General features: G+C 40.6%; 1 protein-coding gene across 7 annotated transcripts in view; it reads left to right on the top strand.

Annotated features, from left to right (window-relative positions):
- Positions 1 to 15,540, top strand: part of CDH8 (cadherin 8) — a 420,824-nt gene that overhangs the window by 13,001 nt on the left and 392,283 nt on the right. For all 7 annotated transcript variants that reach the window (XM_049864203.1, XM_049864204.1, XM_049864205.1 and 4 more), the window contains exon 2: positions 932 to 1,382. In XM_049864203.1, the coding sequence (XP_049720160.1) occupies positions 1,131 to 1,382 (252 nt within the window). In that variant the 5' untranslated portion in view covers positions 932 to 1,130. The remainder of the gene's footprint in view (positions 1 to 931; positions 1,383 to 15,540) is intronic.

Raw genomic sequence — 15,540 nt, 5'->3', positions numbered from 1 at the left:
GGAACCACAGTGAACATTATTTCTTTAAAAATAATTTTTTTTTGAGAGGGAAGAAACACGTTTTGCCATGCTGAAGGTAAGCAAAAAATGTATTTGACACCTCAGGTAATGGGGATTTTTTTGGCCATCCTGTTCTGACTCTTTTCAATTGAAAATTGTATTTTTACCATGTTTCATTCCCAAAGGAGCTTCTCATAATTTAAGTCTTCTGTGCAACTGTAACATTTAGAATGGGAGCCCTGACACTGTCCTGATGATAGTATAACATGCTGGACATTACGGAATTTCTCTGTGGGAATATTCTAATTTTATTCACTCACTATTAGCATCCTGACCGAGAATTGCATTCTGCTAGAACTGGGTGATCTTTTGCAATGATTGTGGTAGCTGAGATTGTGAAAATTAGGGATGCTCCCCCTTTTCATTTGTTTTCCCCTTTAAAGGCTAGTCTCTTCATACAGTTAAGTGCAGAGAAAACTGGACTTCCACTTTAAAATGTTTTTTTTTAAAAAAAAATTTTACCTCTAAGAGTAGGTCTTCATTAGGGTCCCCAAAAAGTATACCCCCAAAATGCATTGCAGTTGAGATTCTATTCAAAGAGAAGTGTAGCAATGAACCAATCAGAAAAGAATGCAAGAAAGAAAGAGGGAGAAGGAGGGAAGGAAGGAAGGAAAGAAAGAAGGGAGAATTGGTATTACTTGCAGCAGTTCTTGATAAGTAACATCTACACAAAATGAACACTAGAATCTAAATAAAGCTTAAAAGATGAAAGGAACTCTTAGCCTCCTGCTTATGTCTCAGATCCACTCTCTTAACTCAAGAGTTTGGGACATGCCTGGGACTGATCATTCAGGTGCTTTTGAAAAGCAGTGGTTTTGCTTAAAACCTGCTCCAGCGGACCTTCATCTTTCTTCCTCCTTGTTTTTTGCAGGAAATTTCAATGACAAGGAAAGCCGATGGATCGTGGTCTTAGAAAAACTGCTTAGATTATGTCTGCTTCTCCTGCTATAAACACGTGGCAGAGCTGTAAGTAAATGCTCGGCACTGAATGATGAATTGGATGGCTGCAGACCGGAGGCAAAAAAAATAATTGTCTCATTTTCGTGGTGATTTGCTTAACTGGTGGGACCATGCCAGAACGGCTAGCGGAAATGCTCTTGGATCTCTGGACTCCATTAATAATATTATGGATTACTCTTCCCCCTTGCATTTACACGGCGCCGATGAATCAGTCTCAAGTGTTAATGAGTGGATCCCCTTTGGAACTAAACAGGCTGAGTGAAGAACAGCGGATTTTGAACCGTTCCAAAAGAGGCTGGGTTTGGAATCAAATGTTTGTCCTCGAAGAGTTTTCTGGACCGGAACCGATTCTTGTTGGCCGGGTAAGCTGCATTTTTAAGATCACCATTTCAGGGTCTGTTTGTGGTCTTCAGATCTTTAACGTAAAACTCCACACGGTTGTTGCTGTACTTAGCTGTAAATCCTTTAGGCCACAAGGCTGGGTAGTTTACCTATCACTTTCTTTAGGAATATGAATAATCCCAAGGCAACAGTTTTAAGTGTAGACAAACTAGTCTTCCGGGGAAGCTAATCTCCCCACTTCCTCCACCATATCAAAGATGCAGTAATACTCATAAAATACATAAACAAATAAGCTTTGGCTTCTGATTTCAGGAAAGAAATCTGCATGCCAAAGCTTTTCTCTAGCTTTTAGGACTTGAAGAGGTATGTGCTTTTGGTCAGTTTGAATTCTCAGTGCCTCAGGTCCAAAAAAGTTATTTTGAGGCCGTGGATCTCCATTTGCAGATAGATTTTTTTTTTTTTTCTCCCATTTTTTTGTTTGTTTTCATCATTAACTTAGGGTGGAGAAAGGTAAATGCTTAGAATAGAGGTTTAAGAGTGTTTTGTACTGTAACGAGATGAACTCTCACAGGAAATTATCTTGGTCATTGCCAGGTGGAATCAGAAGTATGGAATCAGAATCTGTGTTTAGGCATGTGTGTATGTGTGTGTACGCATGGTGCGTTAGACTGGGTCATGTTTTGTTTCGTTGTTGTTAGCAGGTAGAAAAGTACTCCTTGTGTATACACGTGCTGCCTGCTTTCCAGAATCACGCTGTGAGTTAGTAAAGACTCTACATGTTTATTCCTCAGAACTATTCATAAGCGTCTGTTAATTTTGACACACACCGTCAGCCTAGATAGAATTCAATTACAAGCCTGCCAATGGCTGATTTTCCTGATAAGTTAGATGCAGAGATGAATCATGCAATGTTATTCATTTCCCAAGAGTGATGGTTTAAAAGAAAAAAAAAAAAAATGAGGGGAATTGAATATTGATCTCTAAGACTTGAGTTAACTCTTTGCGGTTTACTAGAAACTTCTGATGTGCATTTCTGCTTCTACCCTATTGTCTTGAAAACAAACTTTAGCGTTCCCCAAGGATTATTTTTTTTTCGTGTTGCCTATGGCTCCGCTCAGAAGCTCTGGTGGCATAGTGGTCAAGAGCTATGGCTGCAAACCAGAAGGTCAGCAGTTCAAGGCTACCAGGCATTCCTTGGAAACCCTATGGAGCAGTTCTACTCTGGCCGTACAGGGTCTCTGTGAGTTGGAATCGACTCGACGGCAATGGGTTTTGGTATGGCTCCACTCAGACTAGGGAAGCTTGGATGAGAAAGTATCACAGGAAGCAATTTGTGCTTTCAAGATAGAACAGCCCCCTGGGTACCTAGAACTGACCTTGAGATTTGGAGGGCTGTGGAAAGATTGTGTGTCAACAGTAACAATAGCAAGGCTTATTACATACATAGCAATAAACTATCATGCAAATAGTACTTAGGTAGCATTATAGCTGAACAGACATCTGTGCTTGATGCTATGAGGCGTGGGGTGGGATGGGCAGCATACGGATGGACCCAATAAACACAGAAGACCTTAATTCTGTCTTTAATAGAGAGCTGTGGTTCACAAAAGGAAACATAATAACTAATTCCACTAATATTTATTGAGCCCTTTCCATGAGCCAGACATAGTTTTAGGTGCCTGGGGGCATATCAGTGAAGAAAACAGTGATCTCTTGTCCTTAAGAAACTCACATTCTGACCAATATTGAGTGTTTATTAAGTGTTGAGAACTAATATGAAGGCACTTTGTGGTCACAACTCTATTTGGTCCTAACACAGCCTCTCAACTTCAGCTTCTCTGTCTCCCTCCCTCTCTCTCTATATATGTATGTATAAATACATACACATATTAAAAAATATATATATACGTATGTATAAAACAAGCCTACACTCCTTATTCATAAGTCCAAAATGTAGAAATCTCTGACAGATTTTTTTGTATGCTTGATATAAGTTCAGGTAGCAGAAAAACCTAACCTGAACTGACTTGAAACTATTTATAGTCATAATGTCTCCCATTTGCTGTGACGGTTCATATATTTGGCTGCAGAAATGTTAATTTGCTTGATTACAGGATACTGCCTCAGACCCTGCTGAGGGTGTTACTTATTATACAGTTTATATACCTTAATATGTTTCTAAAATGTGAAAAATTCTGAATTCCAAGACATCTAGCTGAGTGTGTTTTGGATGTGGGCTTCCTGAGCATTATCTTTTTTTATTGGTACAAAGAACAAGGCTTAGATGGGTTAAGTAAACAAACTAAGATCATAGAGCTAGTAAATTACTCACTCGGGTTAGAATTCTCTTGCAGATTCTCAAGGCCATAGTTTTACCCACCGTACCCTATTACATTTTAGTAACTAGCTACCCTGAGTTTTAACGTGTAATTTGAACTGAATAGTTACTGAGTATAGAATGCAAAACCCTTGCATTCCTACTTTCTGGATATTTAGAACTTCATTAACAAGCCCTAAGGCAGGTCATTTTTGTATGAAATTCTGGAAATACATACATACATAATAGATGGGTACTTCTTCCCTGTTTCTCTCAGTTAACCCTTTATGGGATAGTCGCCATTATGTTGTCTTATATAATGTAAATAATCAAACACTACGAATTGCCCAAGAGAACTTTCCATTTTTATTGCAATAGAAAAAGTAATTAAAGCCAGGTTTGCTTTGGACTCATAGTCTGATGACTAATTTCACCATCATTCGTTGAGTGAAGTAATAGAGTAGAGGCAAGTGGCCAAGGATTCGGCATCTCCTTTCCTGACTTTAGAATACTTGAGATGTTCATGTTTCTCTCAATGACGGAAATGTCAGTAATGAACCATAGGATTTTTAAGTGGCCAAAATTATCCTCTTGAGTCTCGATGACTGTTTTATAGATCAGCCCTTTCCCTGCTTTCTACTGTACTTCTTGTTAGTTGCCTTTGAGTCTGTTCTGACTCATGGCGACTCCATGTGTGCAGAATAGAACTGCTCCATAGGGTTTTCAAGACTGTGACCTTTCAGATGCAGATCACCAGGCCTGTCTTCTGAGGCAACCTCTAGTTGTGTTCAAACCACTAAGCTTTCAGCTGGTAGTTGAATGCTTAACCACCTAGGGACTCCTTCCCTGCTCCCTACATTGGCCAATTCAAACAATAGTTAAACTATTTTTTTTTTTTAAAGGAATTTTCTGGTAAACATTTCCAATCATACATATTTTCTCTTAAGATAATTACTCCTGAATTCTTTCAGCTTAGTGTTTGAGGATCTTAGGTTATAGCTAAGACAAAAATAGATTTGAGATAGACTGCTTCAGCTCATAAGTCAGGCTGAGTGTGGGGATGATCTGCATCTGCCAGCCCACCCGTGCTTTACAGTGTTTTATCTCTGTGCACACTCTTCCACACCCAGTTCTTTAAACTGTTCCACCACCAAGCTTCTCCCCAGGAACTGGCTGAGGAGCGCAAGTTACTTAAGAGCATGCCTGCTCTTTATAAGACCCAGCTGTGAGTAACCACAGTGGGGCCTCGGGCCTGGCAGGCTGAGTTCAAGCTCAAGGGCAGAGCCAGTTTTCAAGCGATTGGCTCTTCAGAGCTTCCCATACATTCTTACATCATCCACCCTTCATTGTCACTGTATTGCTAGGCAGCTGGATGGAGAGGAAAGAGCATAAGCATAAGAGGTGGACTCTCCAGTGATCGGAATCTCAGCGGTGCCACTTTCTGACTGGGTGACTGGGAAATATACCCAACCTCTCCAAGGGTTTTCCAACTAAAATAAATTAGAGAATATACGAGTAGATAATATGATGTCTGCGTAGTACCTGGTACATAGTAATTGTGGTCATAATTGTTTTCTTAATTGTGTATGTTTGTGTGTAGTTGGAGTAGTGGACAAACTAAAAAACTAAATGCAATACTGGGTGAGCCCAAGAATCTGGGACCCCAGGAAGGGCACCTTCATCAGTCCCAGTTGGATAGGGCGAAGGTGATGTTAACAGTTGTATCTTGAAGGGTGACTATATTCCACCTGGGTGGGCCAGCTGGGTAGTTTCCACTGGTGGAACGGAAAGCTGGGTGCAATAGCTGGACAGGGAGGCTTATGCAAAGTTATGGACATAAAGCAGAACAACTAAGGATTTCCTCCGTCAGAAGCAATGTAAACCTTTGTAGTTCCTACTGAATTAAAGTTCAAAGTCATATCCTTAGAGAGGCCTTCCCTGTCCATCCTGTCCAGAATATACCTGCCTCTCCTCTCTTATTTCATACCCTTTGTCTATGCTTTATTTTTCTCTTCTTTCTGACAGCCATTCTCTAATATATGCTATACTTTATCTTGTTTATGGTTTATCTTCCACTAGAATGCAAATTCCAAACAGAAAGGGATTTTTGTCTTAGTTATTTACTAAGGAGCCCTGGTGGCACAGTGGTTAAAGGGATTAAGTAATAACCGAAAGGTCAGTGGTTCGAAACCATCAGTAGCTCAATGGGGGAAAGATGTGACAATCTGCTTCTACAGAGGTTTATAGCCTCCGAAACCCTACGGGGTCACTAGGAGTCAGAATCGACTCAATGGCAGTGGGTTTGGTTGTTCTTTACTGTATAGCCCAAACCTAGAACATTGCCTACATATAAAAAAATAAATAAATAAATAACATATAGGAAGTACTTAATAAATATTTTGCCTGAATAGATTAGTGAATAATTCCCTTAGATAAGGAAGGTATTTATAGTGGTACAAACTCAATAAGATTTAATACAGTGTTTTTCAATAATGTGATCAGTACATTGCTTCCATGTTCTCTATTTCATATTGGTATTTTATACACCAGTTAGGTATACATATTGGTTCTATGTACTGATTTTTAAGTGTTTGAGGTAGTGATTGCGGAGAAGGTAACTTGTTGAAACCATTTCCTTTGAGGTGGCTGCCAGCATCACATCTATGAAACCTGTCTCCCCTCTACCTCCTTACCGGTGGTACGAAGTACCACAGGGTGGTGATTCTAGTATCTTCCAATCCGTCATCAAATGTGTGGTGCATACTATATCAGAAATCTGCTTTCTGGGTTTATGAAAAAACAACTACAAGCCAAAAGCACCCCACTTTTACCTCCAGTCCTTTGTGGAACAAGGTAGAGAGAGGCTTGTTCATAAATACATTAAGAAAACCCCAAACCCTTTGCAGTGGAGTCAATTCCAACTCATGGTGACCCCATGGTACAGAGTAGAACTGTTCCCTAAGGCTTTCTTGGGTGTAATCTTTAAGGAAGCACATAGCCAGGTCTTTCTTCCATGATGCCACTGGGTGGGTTTGAACCACCAAACTTTAGGAGTGCCAACTACGCCACCCAGAGACCTTCCTAAACATGTAAATATGAACAATCCTGTATCCTCACAGAACCTCTAGCACTGACCTTCTTTAACAATTCTGGCAGAGTACATAGTGGCTCATGGAACCCTTAACCCAAATATACTCTTGGTTTGGATCTTAGAAAAGAGACAGAGAAAACACTTGATGGTTTTAATAAATCTTGCAACCAGGACAAGGAGTATAAGCATTGTTGTAAAATGTGCATGAATGCTTTAAGGTGGACAACTTAATGTCATCATGAGAGCCCCTCACTGTGAGCCAGGAAGGTGCCTGACTGAGTCTTTTCACAAATATTTATTGAGCACCTATTTCTGTTACACATTCTCTTTGCCAATGGAATCTCAGCTCATAGCAAACACAGATCCATGCTCTTTGTCATGGAACTTACAGGCAGCTAGAGGGAGACCCAGGGGCCCTGGTGGCACAATGATTAAGCACTCAGCTCCTAACCGAAAGGTTGGCAGTTTGAGCACACCAGCTGCTCTGTGGGAGAAAGGCCTGGCAGTATCCTCCTGTGAAGATTACAGCCTAGAAAACCCTATGGGACAGTTCTGCTCTCTACCCTCTAGGATAGAGAATTGACTTGACGGCACCTAACAACAATAATGACAGAAGGAGACAGACATTAAAAAAAATCATGTGTACAAATGCCACAATAAACTGAGATAAGTGTTCAGAAGGTAAGGAACACAGTCCTATTGCCTCACACACAATGGAAGCTGACCTATTCTGTGGGATGATGGAAGCTTTCCTGAGGGACCAACCTGGGAGACATTAATCAGGTAAGCCAGGGTTTGGGATGAAAAGGGAGAACATTCCTGGCCGAGGAACTAACTCTTTCAGGAGCTGAGAGTCAGGATAACTGGAAAACAGAGAACTAGGGTTGGATCGTTTTGAGTCAAAGTGGAAAGATCTATGAGAATCTCTTGGAGATCTCACTTCTTTCTATTTCAAACTTGCAACAAAGTAGCTGGAAGAGAAAGCCACTCATCACCTCTGGGTCTGTTTCCTCAATTGTAAACGAATGATGGATTACAGAATTATATATTTAAGGTACATATCCCTATGGAAGGGGAAGAGAAAGCAATATAAATTTTTTTATATCTAGATATGAGAAGCCCAGGTGATGCAGTGGTTAAAGCGGTTAACAGCTAACCTAGAAGTCAGCAGTACGAATCCACCAATAGCTCCATGGGACAAAGATGTGACAGTCTGCTTCTGCTGAGACTTACAGCCTTGGAAACCCTATGAGGTCACTATAAGTTGGAATCGACTCCACAGCAGTGGGTTTTTTGCTTTTATATCTATTTTTTTTTTTTATACCTCTACCTACACACAAACACACACATGCATGTGTGTGTGTAACCAGAAAAGTCAAACCAGTTGCTGTTGAGTGGATTCTAGCTTGTGGCAACCTGGTATGTATGTGTCAGAGTAGAACTCGCTCCATAGAGTTTTCAATGGCTACGATTTTTTGAAAGTAGATCACCTCTGGGCGGATTCGAACTGCCAACTTTTTGGTTAGTAGCTGAGCGCTTAAACATTTTCGCCACCCAGGGTGTGTATCTGTCTAGCTAGCTAGCCAGCTATCGTCTATTGATTCACAGCCCATGTCGCCGTAGCCCTTGTTCTGTGGTTCTGTAATCCTCATTTCTCATATGACTTTATTTCAAGGTGGGCGAGGGGATCCATTTGCTCTCTACCCATTGCCCTCAAGTTGATTCCAACTCATATTGACCCCATAGGACAGGGTAGAACTGGCCCATAGAGTTTCTAAAGAGTGCCTGGTGGATTTGAACTGCCAACCTTTTGGTTACCAGCCGTAGCTCTTAACCACTACACCACCAGGGTTTCCCTTTGCTCCCTTTGCTCTCTAGGTGCTCAGAAATCTTGTATCCTAAATTCTCTTTCTTATGTAAACTCCTCTCCTTGCCTTCCTCCCTTTCCCCCTTATACCTGGGCTTCTGAGCAGTTCCTTATTTGGATATAACTCTCTCGCTGGTGATGCCGCATCTATTTATAATTCTCTCCCTCCAAGGCACTGACTCATTTTCTCTCTTTAAATTTGACCTTCTAACCTTCCCTCTTCCCTGTAACTTGGAAATCGTTTGGGTGGTGCTTAGTATGAAGGACACGAGTTGCCAAATAATTACACTATATTACAGTTTACAGTGTCAGCGGCCAGTGAGAAAATTACACTTGACATGCCATTATTTTTGCTGGCCGTTTGCATGTTAAGAGCACCAGGCCATTGGGCTACAGCCAAATTGTATCTTCGGCCTTATGAGAACAATTCGCTGTCAGCTCCTTGAAGCTTCTGCCTACTCAGACAGAGCCTTCTGCACCAATCAGTTGGCAGGAATGCAAGTCAGCATTGTGTGTCTCAATCCAGCCAAACAATGAGCAGTGTCTGCCTTTGCCCATAGTCCCGTCTTAAAATAGCAGGCATCCGAAGGGTACTGGGAATCTTCTGATGGTGATATAAATACATGGTATATTAGTCACGTAAATCATTAGAGACACTAAACACACACGCACACACGCATGCATGCGATCTAGTAGCTGAGTTTTTGTGCATGGGTTAAATCTTGGGTTATCTCCGAATCTTTTCTTTCTGTGGTTCTGGACTCTCACTCTGTCTGCCTCATTCTTTACCAAGAGACCAGGTGAGGATGTGTAGGTAATCTGTGCTAATCTGCGAATGCCCTGCAAGAGAAATCTAACTGGACTTCGTATAAAAGTCTTGCATATTTTATCAGTCCTTAGAGGATCATGTCATTGAGCCAAGTATTTTTCCCATTTGAAACAAAATGACAGCACTTGTGTTTATGGGTGAAATACCTAGATTATACAATTCTATTTTATGAATAAATGACAACAAAAGAGTATGAAAGAAACAAGCAGAGGATTCATTTGTATTAGAAATACGAAGCAGAAGGCAAAGCTCATAAAGAATTGGGCATAACATAAATGGGCCACAGTGTAAATGGTGCACAACTGGGAAGTGATTTATTCATGTTCATGTGCTGGCATAGTGTGATGTCATTAAGTAATTATTAAGGTTTGTCACATGGGGAAATGATTGCAACATGATAAATACAAGAAGCAGGATATAAAAAGTGTGTATGATACAATTGTAACAATACATGTGTGATATGGTCACAGTTCCTGGAACATAATAGATATATGTCTGCAGGTGAAAAAAAATGTATACCCAAACCACTGACACACACTCATATACACACGCACATGAATATATATGTGTGTGTGTATACATGTATATTTTTCAAACATTTACAAAAACAACGAACCTCTGTGTACCCTGTTCATCTAGATTCAACAGTTTTCAACATTCTGCTGTTAATTTTTCAGTTGCCCCCTCATACACACATACACAGACACACACACACACAAACACGCAAAATCATGCCAATACGCAGGGAGAATCCTAATCATATCTATGTCCATTACTTGCTGTTTTCTATGTAAAATTTTTCCCAATTTGAAACAACGTAAAACCATAAAAAATCCCAAATGGATGATCATATCTAATGAACAAATGATATCTAGATCACCAACATTAAAAACAAAATGAGGATTTAATTCCTGGCATTGATTTGGATTAATTACTATACCACAAATTGGTAAAGGGGAAACTGTAAGGAAATATGCCAATATGTTTGATCTTTGTTTCTAATATGTGTGATTGAATTATTTCCTGCATTTTTTATGATACGCTATTATTACATTTGGAAACGCTGGTGGCATAGTGGTTAAGAGTTTGGCTGCTAACCAGAAGGTTGGCAGTTCAGATCCACCAGACACTCCTTGGAAACCTTATGGGGCAGTTCTGCTCTACCCTGTAGGGTTGCTATGAGTCAGAACCAACTCAATGGCAACAGGTTTGGTTTTGTTATTACATTGTGCAATGTGATAAAATGAGAAAAAGTAAATGAAAATGGTATATCATCCAGTTTGCTTAAAATCAGTGTCATCAATCTGTAGCAAACTCTTGGGGAGCGTTATTAATGTGACACACACTAAAGAAATTCATTTGGTAAATAGAATCTTATTTAAAATCAAAGCCAACTACACCTGTGCTAAACACTTGGAGGGTCAATCTCATCAGTTAATAAATTAAAGTGCTAGAAATGTTTCATCATTTTTATGAAACTGTCAAGAGAAAAAGAACAGCCACAGCCTTGATCAACTGCTAAATGCACTCTCAAATCACCTACATTACTTTGGAATAGACCAAATTTTAACTGAGAATGAAGGTTTCATATTTGGCCTTGAATGAGAAACTACCGTAGGAGCCTACAAGTTATACAGGCAGCCTGCATATTGCTTGTAACCTGTCAATAAATATGAATAACCTAGAAAGGTTATTTATGGGATTATGTTATTTCAGAAAGGTAAAAACCTATAGTGTTTACAGGATTTCATTCACCTTTTAGACTCTGCATGCTTTTTAGACGGTGGTTACTTTACTGTTTCAGCGTTTCCCATCTATACATATCCTTTCCACCTTAAACCAAACAAACCACAACCATTGCCTATGAGTCGATTTCGATTCATAGCCACCCTCCCTATAGGGCAAAGTAGAACGGCCCCATGGGGTTTCCAAGGAGTGGCTGGTGGATTTGAACTGCTGACCTTTTGGTTAGCAGCCAAGCTCTTAACCATTGTGTCACCAGGGCTACACTAGTTAACTTAAATTCCTCCCCCTTCAGACGGCAGTGTGAGACACACACACGCACACGTATGCACACACATGCGTGCGCGTACACACACACCCTCTTTGGCATACTTTGGTGATGTATTTTATGTCGCTAAGTCTTCAAATATTTTGAAATATGGAAAACCTTGTCAACATTCAAAGATGGGAATATTCAGTTAAGAGGTGGGCATGTTTTTTCATCAGCACTGGGTACCTCACCTCACATTTCAGTACATTTAGGAATTCTTTCAGATGTATCCTGGAGGAGAATACAATGCACTACCTTTTTATTATTCAGAGGGAGGTCTGCGGGCCAGAGGCCTCAGCTGCAAGCAGGAGCAATGGACGAGCAGAACTCCTTCCCCTAACTTACTGAATGGGGATCTGCATTTTACCAAGGTCCCCAGGTAATTTGTATACACATTAAAGCATTGGGATATAAATATATTTTTAAAGAAATCAATCAGTCAGTCCCAGGACGGCTTGAACCATGCTTTCTGCTCTCTGTCTTCAGACTGAGTTCTGTTTGAATACCACAGTTAGGGAAAAAGGGTCATGGGGACTGGTTTTTGAAAGAGCCCCAAGCAAAGTTTGGGGAACAAGTCTCTGCTAAGTTTGAGGAACTCCTTTGGCCCTCCAGGTGATGGCCCCCACAGGCTCCATTAGTGAGTGTGAACAGTTCCCTGCTCAGTTGCGGGGCCGTCTTCATTTTCTCTATTTGTATTTCCCACAACGCAGCAGATGTGCTCTGAAATCTGCCGAGTTTCAAATGTCACTGGTTCTTCCACGAAGACAATTGTGGAATCCAAATAAGCCTGATCAGAAGTCTGAGGAACATTGGGGAGCAGCAGAGAATAAAACGCTAGACGCATATTTCTGTTTCTACTTAGTCCTAAAAAAGCCTGGCTACGTCTGTAGGGTTGCTATCAGTCGGAATAGACTTGACAGCAATGATTTTATGTCACGCATTGGGTTAGACCTTATTTGGTGGTGCAGTGGTTAAGTGCTCAGTTGCTAACGGAAAGGGCAGAGGTTCGAACCCAGCAACTGTTTCATGGGAGAAAGATGTGGCAGCCTGCTTCTGTAAATATTTGCGGCCTTGGAAACCCTGTGGGGAAGTTCTACTCTGTCCAACACAGTTTCTGTGAGTTAGAATTGACCCAAAGGCAAGGAGTTTTTCGGCTTTAGACTGTTTTTGCTATGAATATATGGAAATTGATGACCTTGTCTAGGGAAGTTAAAGTGGGAGGAAAAAAAAAGGAAATTTTGAGTAACAACCATAAACTGGTAGTATCTATAGAGTGTCTGCTCTATGGCAGTGACTTTGTAAAGTTTCCCTTGTTAAAACTTTGAATAGTTCAAACCCCTGATGAGTATACCATTATCGCCATGGCTTCAAACAGTTTAAACCCTTGGTAAGGGTACCAGTATATCTCCATTGGCAGATCAGAAGAGTCACACTGAAAGGAAGAGTCCTTCCTGTTGTTACAGGGTAGACAGAGCGAATGTGTGAGGAAACCAGGAGTCAAACCTGGGCATTGTGACCTCAGAGCTTCTGCCTGTAACCATGGCACCACAGTATCTCAATTGAGCCCCATGTGGAAGGTTACTGACATGGTAGGCTGCAACTCCTATCTGCAGATGAGAAAAATGAGACTCTTTAAGGTAAATCAAGGCCTTGTCACTAGAAGTTATAAGATTTAGTAAGGTTGGAACAGATGATTAGAGATGTCAACCTAATTTCAAGTCCCTGGATGGTGCACACAGTTAAGTGCTTGCCTGCAAACTGAGAAGTTGGCAGTTTGAATCCACCCAGAGATGCCTCAGAAGAAAATCCTGGCTATCTACTGCCAAAAAATCAGCCATTGAAAGCCCTATGAAACACAATTCTACTCTGAAACCCATGGGGTCACTATGATTCAGAATTGGCTGGAAGGCGCCTCTTTATTTTGCTGGTCGTCTGTTGCAAAGTTGCGACACACACCTGTTTCGTTGCCTTCACCTCCATACGCTTTGCTAGTCAGGGAAAAGCCTGTGTATAGACTCCTTGGCAGACCATAAATGTCCTTGAGGCTGTGTATGTGGTGTTTCTGTTTCAGTTACTTTATGGGGGATGACACGCCACAGCCTGGGCGTGGGCAGGACTGGTACCATATACTCAGGATTTTGTGGTTTATTCTCTACATAGAGAGAGGTTCCAGCACAGAACCTACCTGTCTTTTTTGCTTGATCCTTTTTTTCAAGGTTTGTTTTTTGGCATCTCTTTTTTAGTTGTTGTAAAAATACATATAACATTTACCAATTCAACGTTTTTCAGGTGTACAGTTTGGTGATAGCAATTACATTAATCATGTTTTGCGACCATGATCTATATATTCACCATCAAATTGGGCAATGCTTGATCATTTATAAATATACATTTAAAATACTTGTAAGAATGAAGTATGACAAAAAGGATGTAGAAGGCATAAGAGGAGGAGGAAAACATTTGTGTTGAGCACTTCAGGCACCTTGCTAAGCGCATTAAATATATTTGCATATGTCATTATCCCTATTTCACAGTGGTGAAAACTGAGACTTTTGGACTGCAATAAATTCTCATTGGTCAAGTTAGTTTCTAACTTTGAGTTGAGCAGAGTTCATCACTCTTCCAGAGCTGTAACAGTAAATAAGGGAGATAACATTTGGCCAGAACTGGGCAACTTTCTGGGTTTCTTTTAACGTGAGGACAGCAGAGGAAGAACTGGTGGAGTGGAATGAAAAATAAAATCCTGTACGCATACACAGGAACTAAAAGAAGACAAAACGCTTGTAACCTCCAGTTGCTTGAACTAATTGCGTTAATGCTGAATAATTTAGTAACAATTCTCAGTACCCTTGGAAACTGAGCTGATGGACAGTCTTATGGAGGCTCCGGAGATGGAATCTATATTATATTGAGCTCTCTTCAGTGCCTCTTGTAACTCCGTGAAGCTTTTTTTCAAATGGATATTTGCTTCTCTGTTTCATCTCTTCCTTCCCAGCTGTTATCCTGGTGACCTTCCCCTGGGCAGCTCTGTCATGTCTTTTCTACCAGTGCCCCATGGCCACTGAGAATAACCCTCTCTGACTTCAGTGAATTCTCTGAGGAAAAATAATTTGGTGAAATAGGGAACACAGCTGTTAAAGATGACCAAATCCTGTAACTCCTCGGAGCATGTTAGACTCCCTAGCCATTTATAGTGAAATTTTTCTTTGTTTTTATTTTTTGTGCTTTTGGAAACCTTAAAGTATAAATGAATTTCTCATTGCAGTTTGCCTTTGTCATATTCTTGTATGTGTATGTGTGTTTGTGTGTGTCTTCCTATTATTTTTCTCTTAAAGCAGCATTGCATTGGCACAGCTCATCTTCTGATTACATCCCTGCGTTTGCAGGGACATTTATAACCAGCCTTGCGAGGTGTTTTCCAAAATCATTAGACATTTACAATGGCTGGTCCTATTGATCATGGCCACTGTTTCTCTCATCATCCCTTCTGCTTTTCCTGCCATTAAGCTCATACTGTAAAGGTCTTAGTTTTTTATAGCTGAAACCAAAATCCACATCCCTACTAGACTATGGGGAATGCATTTAAATGTTTCCAGTTCTTTATTCATCCTGTAAGTTGGATGAAAGACACAGAAAAGAAAGACACAGCAGCAAGAAGTTGGAAGACCCAACAATAAACCTGGAGACCCCTGCTCTGGTACACAAACACACACACACACACAGACACACAGAGAGAATGAGGCGGTGAGACAGAGTCCAAGAAATACAAATTATAGAGCCGAGTGGCAGTAGAGAATAAGACAGAGACACTAAAATACAGAAAGTCTTTCTACAAATGATACAATGTAAGAAAGGAGCCTAAAGGCAGAGAGTGACATAAAAAGTGAGAGATTTCCAGGGGAGCACAAAATGCAAAAGACCAAAAACAATGGCAGAGGGAAATGAGATAGAATGAAATTAATAAATGAGGAGAGACAGAGACAGAGAGAGACAGGAAGTAAGCAGAGAAAAGCCTTAAGGA

The sequence above is a fragment of the Elephas maximus genome, chromosome 21 (assembly GCF_024166365.1).
Source record: "Elephas maximus indicus isolate mEleMax1 chromosome 21, mEleMax1 primary haplotype, whole genome shotgun sequence".
Lineage (NCBI taxonomy): Eukaryota > Metazoa > Chordata > Mammalia > Proboscidea > Elephantidae > Elephas > Elephas maximus.
This window is presented reverse-complemented; position numbering and strand designations above follow the sequence as displayed.